We start from the raw sequence: 8,266 nt of genomic DNA, 5'->3' as shown, positions 1-8,266 counted from the left end.
GTTTCACCATGTTGACCAGGATGGTCTCGATCTCTTGACCTTGTGATCCACCCGCCTCGGCCTCCCAAAGTGCTGGGATTACAGGCTTGAGCCACCGCGCCCGGCCTGCTTGTGGGGTTAAGAGTAGACTGTAGACCAGCTATGGGAGCTGCCTAGGCTCCTCCCCTGCCCTCCGCCTGTGCTGAGTGGCCCTGGCCGTGTGCCTGCCCCCTCTGTGCCTGGCGTCTCCTCATCTGGAAGATAGGTGTCATAATCTTAGCGGTGAGCTAACTCAGGTAAAGGCACATGGAGCAGGCCCCGGTGCAGTGCGCTGCACCCAGTGATGTTACTGTTATGAATCGCCACGCTGAGTAATCGCCACGCTGAGGACGTTGTGCTTTATCTGGGGGAATGGGGAGCCAGGAGAGGGTTGTGAGCAGGGGAGGAGCATGGTCAGATTTACAGATTAGGAAGGACAGTGTGGGGAGTAGGAGGCTGCAGCGGGAGTCTGAGGGGATCAGAGACCCAAGGACCTGTAAGGGGTCCCCAAAGGTGCTTGACTGCTCCAGGCCAGGCCTCCCAGGTTGGGGAGGCCAGGGAGTGAGGGCCTGGCCCAGGAGGGACTCTGGGTGGATGGCGGCTAATGCGGCGCTGTCCACGGCAGAGCGGAGACTACCGCGCAGAGAGCAGAGGCGCTCAAGGACTTCTCCCGCTCCTCGTCCAGTGCCAGCAGCTTCGCCAGCGTGGTGGAGGAGACGGAGGGCGTGGATGGAGAGGACACCGGCCTGGTGAGAGTCTCAGGGGGTCAGGGGCTCCACAGGAGCTTGGATGGGGGCCCTTAGGTCCCTGGAGGTGCCTTGAGTAGAAGCATGAGCCTGGGTGTGGCTGGGATGTGATCAGGGGACCCAGCCCAAAGGAGCAGTGCAGACGAACCTCCCCTGCTCAGAAGCCTGCCATGGCTCCCCAGCACTGTCCACAGGAAGCTCCGTCTCTGGGGCTCTTGGAGATGTGGTCGCTCTCTTCCTCTCTAGTCTCCTCTCTTACCACCTCAGACATTACCACCGCATCATACTCCCTTGCAATCCCCCAAGCCTCCTGGGCTTCCTGCACCCCTGGGCCTTTGCATGTGCCATCTCTTCTGTCTGGAGCACTCTTCCTGCGTCCTCCTCCTTTCTTCACCGGGCTGACTGACTCATCCTTTTTGACTGAGTCTCACATACCTCCTCCTGAAAGCCTTCCCTGATTTCCTAGTCCCAGGGTAGGTTAGGAACTCTCTTTGCACTCTCACAGTCCCCGGGCTTTGCCCGGCACACCTTTTGTCATTCTATATTCTGCAAACCATCAGTGGGCCCCTGTTCCTTGCCAAGTGCTGCCCCAGGTGCAGCAGGTGCAGCCAGGAACAGCGCAGATCCAGGTCCTGCCTGCTGGGGCACAGAGTCCAGAATTACAACGGTCTCTTCACAGCCTGCCTCACCTCCCGGACATTGGGCTCCTGTGGGCAGGGCCCATGCCTGATTTATGTCATGGCAAGCCCTGGAGAGCATCAGTGAATGTTTGTTGAATAAATGTGTGGCAGTGTGTGGGGTGTGCCTGGGTCTGTGCCGGCCCTGCCTCTGCCCTCCTGTGGTCTCCCTGGCAGCCATGGCTGGGCCAGTCCTTGCAGGAGGCACAGGTGGAGGACGCGGAGTGCAGTGAGGGAGAGGGGCTGGGTGGGGGCCCTAGCCAGGGCCAAGGACATGCGCTAACCTCCCTCCCTCTCTCCAACCCTCCGCAGGAGAGTGTGTCGTCCTCTGGAACACCCCACAAGCGGGACTCCTTCATCTATAGCACATGGCTGGAGGACAGTGTCAGCACCACTAGTGGGGGCAGCTCCCCAGGTACCAGGACAGTGCAGCTTCCCCACGAAGCAGGGCTACCCTTGGGGTAGGAGGAGGACAGGGTTGGGCACGGGCTGGGGTGCCAGTTCCCATGCCCCGCATGGTGGGTGTGTGATGTGACTGCCCCAGCCTTGGAGGACAGCGGGCAGGTCATTGTCCAGCCTAGGGTGGCTGGGCAGATTGGAGGGCTGGTTTCTTCTGGAAGGGTCTCGGAGGACAATGTGGGATGGCAAGGAAGAAAGTTAGGGGTGGGGTTGGAGCACACTGGTGCCGACCGCCCACCTGTGCCCCCGTCTCCCTGGTGCCTCCCCGCGGCCAGTGAGGTGGCTCCCTCCTGCCCCCCTCCCCAGGCCCCTCTCGATCACCCCACCCAGACGCCGGCAAGCTGGGGGACCCTGCGTGTCCCGAGATCAAGATCCAGTTGGAAGCATCTGAGCAGCACACAACCCAGCTGGTATGTGCAGCCCTCTGGGGCTGGCACTGGGGGAGCCCCACCGGGGAGGGGATGACCTGGAGGGGAGACTGGGAGCTGAGGCTGAACCGAGAGAGGTCCCCCAGGCCAGGCGGGGTGGGGCTTGCCGGCCTGGAGACGACCAGTGACTTTGCGCACCTGTGTCTTTCACCCCGTTGCTTCTCCTGTCCTGCTGCCTGCCTCGCTGCCACTGTCTGTCTGCAGGGCTGTTAGCCCAGCCGCCCCCTCTGAAGGTGCAACTGAGCAGGTTAGACCCAGCCCCTCAGCTTGTGTTTGGCGGGAGAGGGTGGGAGTGTGTCGGGGGCTGAGCTGACTCCTCCCTGCTCCTCTGCCACCTCTCTGGGGTGAGAGCTATGTATCTAGATCTGAACCCGACACTCTGTTGCTGGGTGACTTGGGCAGGTCACGGCCCGTCCCTGGGACCTCTGCCCTGGAATTATTGGAGGATTTGATGGGGGTGTGAAAGGGGCTTGGAGTTGCCGGGTGGGAGGAAGTTTCAGGGTTCCCAGTGGGATGGAAAGACCAGAAGCCTGGAATTCCAAGGGCAGGCCCCTCCCAGGGTGGGGTTCCCTGAGACGGGGACTTGGTAGAGTTGGGGGACACTGGTGCCAACCACCCACCATGCCAAGTTTCACGGTGTTTCCATCCCCCTTTGCCCTGTAGATGAGGCCACGGAAGCACAAGGGGAAGATGCCGTGTCAAGTCCAGGCAGATGGGACCTCTGCCCTGAAGACCAACACCAGCCCGTGGGCCGCCCCCTGCCTCTCCACCCTCCCCATGGCCCACCCATCTGGGCTGTCTCTGCAGGGCAGAGCCATCCAGACTTGGGATTGGGGAAGCTGCTGGCATCGTCCCCACCCCCAGCCTGGGGGTCCGGGCTGGGGCAAGGATTGCTCAGTGGAAGCAAGACTGGGGACCTGGCTTGCCCCCACCCTGGGCCTCCATCACCCTTGAGCATCCCTCTGGACTCAGAGGGAACACAATGGGAGAGAGGGATTGAGACAGCTCAGTGCGGAGAGCTTACTCCCTGAAGGCAGCAGGAAGTGGATGTGACATGTTGGGGAGTGAGCACTAGGTTGGGGGTCAGGGGTCCTGGTTTCTGATTTGGGTTCTGCTGTGTGACTCTGGCCAAGTTACTCTCCCTCTCTGGGCACTTCTGCTACAAATGGACATGATTATTTCAGAAGTCACTGATGACTGATTACATGTATCTGCCCTAGAAGCTGGGATTTTCTTCCCAGGGACCTCCCATCACTCTACCCTGCTTCTTAAGGTCCCTGGGGCCCCAGGTGGGCAGAGGGGCAGGGAGCTGGCTGTGCCCATTGCACCTCCCAGACCCTCCAGTTCTGCCACAGGTCTGCCAGTGCCCTGTCCACTGCCTGCACATAACAGACAAATGACCCCCTCATTGGGGATGGGGACCTCCCTGGCTCTTCAGTCAGCACCCAGCTTCACCCCTGCCATCCCATGCCGCTGGGCCCTCCACGCCGAGAGTCTCAGTTGGCCGTGAGTCCAGGCCTTGCCCCCACCGCCATGGAGGGGCAGCCAGGCGCAGCTGCTGGGAGCCCTTGTGTATCTGCCACACTTTTTAGGCGCCATGCCAAAGGCCAGCCTCCCAGCCCCAACACCCATTTTGGAAGCCCCTGTGGCCGTGTGGATGTCGGTAACAGTTGTATAAAATAAATTCTATTTATCGCTATTGTACTCAGAGTTGGGCCTGGCTTTGTGTGAACCATGGCCAGGTTGACCCCAGACAGATGTCCAGGGATGCCAAGGTGGCAGGGGTCAAGCCTGTCCCCATCAGAGCTGCTGGGCCTGAGGACTCCTCCAAAGCCAAGCCACTGGCTCTGTGAGCATCGCCCTTGGTTTCCTCCTCGGGTGCTGTCCTTCCCTGTACTCTGTGCCCCTTCCTCACTGCAGGAAGAACATGGCTGTATAGTCAGTCAGACAGATTTGAGTCCTGGCACTGTCTCGTCAGCTGAATGGGTGGCATTGAGAAATGTATTAGCCTTTGTAAGCCTGTGTTTACTTTTGTAAAATAGGAATGGTAGTGCCTCTCCCAAGGGTTTGTTATGAGGATTCAATGAGTTGGTGCATATCAAACATACAGCACACAGTGTCTGGCACACAGTAGGTGCTCAATTAATTGCTTCCTTCTCCCCGCTCTCATATTCAGTGAATCCCCTTATATGGCCACCAGGGGGCGCCAAGGGATCACTTACCGGCCCGGATGGAGGCCCAGGAGATGGGGATGAGTCCAAGGTCCATCTCCCAGGAGCTCACAGCTGGGACAGTAGGATGAAGGGTGAGGAGGGGCAGCCAGGGAACAGGAGAGGTGTACACAAGCAGGGCCTGGAGAGAGAGGTGTCAGGGAGAGTCCCCAGAGCTGCTCCCCGTTCCTGGGAAGACCTAGGGAGGAGGGGCCCTGCAGGATGGGGCCTTGAGTGAAAGTGCTGGGGCCCAGTGTTGGGGTCTAGGGACCCCACCTCTCCTCTGTCCCAATCCACCCTGGAACCCGAAGGTGGCAGCCCTCTTGGAATGGTGGGAGGGTGACAATGGAGGGGACAGGGAGGTGGGTAGGGATGAGGCCAGAGGCAATGTGGCCTTGAACTCCAGACTGAGGGGCCAGGGCTCTGCGCCGAGGGCAGGGGGAGCCCGGGCAGGAGCTGTAGTTGCTGGTGGAGGCAACACCAGCAGAGGGAGGAGGGGACCAAGGAGGCTGTTGCTGGGGGAAGAGGGTGGCCAGGAGGATGCTGAGGAGGACACCGGGTGAGCCTGGGCAGGGGGACCGAGTGCCTGATGGGCTGTGGGGCTGAGTGGGGAATCAGGAGGCTCCCCGTAGTACAGCCTGGGTGTTGGGTGAGTGAAGGGGCTCCTCAGGGCCAGGACCACAGAGGAGAGCAGGTTTGCAGGGTGCACTGGGGACATTGGGCTTGGGAGCAGGCACCAAATTGGGCCCCAGAAGGATCAGCCATGGCTTGGCCTCCCTGACAGCCTGGCAGTGCCCCCCAGCCCCTGCTGGCCCTGCCCCCTTCCCAGGATGATGCTGAAGGCACCCCAGGGGGTTGTCCAAGGAGTGCCACGCTTTTCCTGACAGGGCCCTTCTGTGACCCTCTGATGCCTCAGGCCACCCATGGGTGGTGACTCACACCCAAACCCCAGCACCACCCAACTGGGTTTGGCTCTAGGCTGCCCTGGGCTCAGTGAGTCCCCTGCAAACCACTCCCCCACCAGCCGCACCCCTGCTCCCTATCCCTTAGCTCCCCCTCCGCCGCATTCCTGTGCCCTCTGTCCTCCCGCCCCACCTCTGCAGCGCTGGCCCCACAGTGCAGTAGCACGGTGAAGAGCTTCTTCCGAGTCAGCTCTGAGCTGCATTGCCCCCTTGCTCTATGACCATGGACACATGATTTTGGCTCTCTGGGCCTGTTTCCTCATCTGTGCAGTGGGGGTGCCAACAGCCCTACCCTCACTGGCACCCTGGCATGAGGATTCAATGAGGTGCCACCTCATAAAGTTCTCGGTGCAGCCCCAGCCCATGGTGGGCTCAAAGAAGAGAGTGTGCACGCCGGCGGGGAGGGAAGGATTGATGACGTCCGTAATTCAGAGTATGTGGAGTCGCCCACCTGCTGCTGGGCCCAGTGCAGGCGCCTGGATGTGAGGCTTTGGGAATGGACCATGTCAGGTGCTTCCCTGGGCCTCAGCTTGCCAGGTTTACCTGGGGTGAGGATGCTTCCATAACAGAGCTGGGGGGGTCCCCAGCATGTCTCCCTGTACTTAGCAATGCACCCCCACTCTGTTCTATCCTGCAGGGGAGACAGAACAGCAGGATCTGCCATGGCAGCTCAGTGGGCAGCTCAGTGGGCAGAACCTGCCTTTGCCCCATCCCTGTCTGGCTGGTGTCAGGCCCGTCTGCAGGAAGGAAGGCCTCTGGGCTGGGTTTCACCCCACCGCACCCCTCCAAGCTCTGAGGTGGGGTAAGGGGAGGCTGGCGATGGATCAGGCCTCTGGGATCAAAGTGTCCAGAGCTGTTTCTCTTGTGTCTGCGCCAGCTCTGTGCTCGCCCTGGGCTCTGAGGTGGGAGGGCAAGCCGGGACACTCTGACCCGAGGCTAGAATTAGGACTTGGGCGGGGGTACCAGGCTCCAGGAAGCACTGGACTCTGCTTAGAAATTACTCTGTTGGTGGAAACAGCAGCCAGGGGGTTCCTCCACACGCAGGAGGGAAGAGGCCTCCCGTGGAGGGACTTGGGTGCCTGGAAGACTCGACCTTCCTCATCTGCCCTGCCTCACAGCAGGGGCCTCCTGTCTCTCTGAGTCTCAGTTTCCTCACCTGGAAATGAGGACAAGGCCCCTACCTATTGCTCTGAAGAGGCCGTCTTGGCCTTAAGGTACCTGGGGTGGCTGCTGGCACAGAACCCATGCCCAATACGAGGGGGTCCTCCCCTGCCCCCTCAGCTGGGGTGTCCCTGGACATCCATAGCCAACCTTGGGGCAACTTTTCCAAGGAGATGAGCACAGGCCCAAGCCGGCCCAGTGCCAGGGGGCTGGGAGCTGGATGTTCTGTGCTGCCCAGGCCACAGGGGGTGCTCAGCCAGGGACCCTGGAATGTGGAGGTCTCTCCCTCCTTCCCTGCTCCCGCCTTGCCAAGGGGACGGAGCCTCCTGAAATAACTAGATCTGGTTAGCGAGGCTAATTTTAAAAGCCACTCTGGCTGCCCCATAAGCCCTTCTGGGAAGCCATGAATGTCCCTGTGTCTGCCCCTGGGAGGCAGGGCCAGGGGAGAGCTCAGGGGCCAGGGCCGGCCTCCGAATGGACTCCCGCCCCTGCCTCCCAGGACCGGCCCGTCTGGGGCCCAGTGTTGTGGCTTAGGGACCCCACCTCTCCTCTGCCCCGATTCACTCAGGCAAATCCCAGTGGGCTTTCAGGACCCTCCACCCCCTTTACCAGTCTCCCAAAGCAGCTCTGGGCAGAGGTCCTGAAGCTCTCTGTCTGTCTCCCCCTCTGTCTCCAGTGTCCCTTTATCTCTGTGTCTCTGCCTCTCTCGTCTCTAACACTTGTGGTCCCTCTGCAGCTGTGCTTCCGTCCCCCTCTCTCTCTGGACCCATCACGCAGGAGGCAGGACACAGCGTTCCAAATGGTTCATACGCTGGGCTCTGTGCACCAGGTGGTGGTCAGCTGTGTCCACCCAGGAGCTGGGGGTTCAAGTGTGGCCCAGTGAGGGAGGGAAGCAGTCCTGGGGACCAGTGGGAGCTATAACTGGGCAGGCAGGAGCCAAGTCCAGATGCGACCTGCACCATCTGGCCAGGCCCACTTCCAGCAGGAGGAAAGAGCTCCAGGTCTAGGGTTGCCAGATTTAGCAAATAGAAACCCACGGTGCCCAGTTAAATTTGAATTTCAGATAAACAAGGAATAATTTTTAGTTTAAGTATACCTTGTGTGATATTTGGGACATACTTATACTAAAAAAATTATTCTGTGTTTGTCTGAAATTCAAATTTAGCTGAGCAGCCTGTATTTTATCTGGCAACCCTCTCCAGGGAGGTGCTAAGAGTGGGGAGAGAGATTTCTCAGGAAAGGCAGGTTGCATTTCTCAGGTCTGATGGCAGTGTCACAACCATGTCCTGGGGAAATCCCAGCCTGATGAGGGAGGCACAGCTCCAGCCCACAAGGAGTTGGCATGGGGACAGTCCTTGGGAAGGTGGTGAGAAGACACATAACACGCAAAGTCTTCTCAGCAGAACCAGAGACATCAGAAGGAAGGCTCTGTGTGTGCAGGAATGGCTGGGCCCAGGGCCTTGCATGCAGTAGGCACTCCATAAATACTTGCTGAGTGAATGAAGAATTCTCCCAACCCATCCCTGCGGGGCGGGGAATGGAGGGGGATGCGTGGCCAGCAGGGGGCTCTAGCACCCTACTGCCCAAGCTCCTGGGAAGCAAGTG

At 60.0% G+C, this 8,266-nt stretch overlaps 1 protein-coding gene across 17 annotated transcripts in view; it reads left to right on the top strand.

The window, feature by feature from the left end:
- Positions 1–4,038, top strand: part of LOC108288085 (RAP1 GTPase activating protein) — a 74,181-nt gene extending 70,143 nt beyond the window's left edge. For 5 of the 17 annotated variants that reach the window (XM_037730700.1, XM_017506894.2, XM_037730678.1 and 2 more), the window contains 5 exons: positions 644–767; positions 1,754–1,856; positions 2,207–2,310; positions 2,533–2,575; positions 2,992–4,032. In XM_037730700.1, coding sequence (XP_037586628.1) covers positions 644–767; positions 1,754–1,856; positions 2,207–2,310; positions 2,533–2,541 — 340 coding nt within the window. In that variant the 3' untranslated portion in view covers positions 2,542–2,575; positions 2,992–4,032. Of the gene's footprint in view, positions 1–643; positions 768–1,753; positions 1,857–2,175; positions 2,311–2,532; positions 2,576–2,991 lie in introns of all 17 variants that reach the window. The other 12 variants (XR_001818585.2, XR_005196587.1, XR_001818590.2 and 9 more) reach the window with 4 other exon arrangements.
- The last annotated feature ends 4,228 nt before the right edge of the window (positions 4,039–8,266 follow it).

This window comes from Cebus imitator, unplaced genomic scaffold (assembly GCF_001604975.1).
Source record: "Cebus imitator isolate Cc_AM_T3 unplaced genomic scaffold, Cebus_imitator-1.0 Scaffold15, whole genome shotgun sequence".
In the NCBI taxonomy this organism is placed as follows: domain Eukaryota; kingdom Metazoa; phylum Chordata; class Mammalia; order Primates; family Cebidae; genus Cebus; species Cebus imitator.
This window is presented reverse-complemented; position numbering and strand designations above follow the sequence as displayed.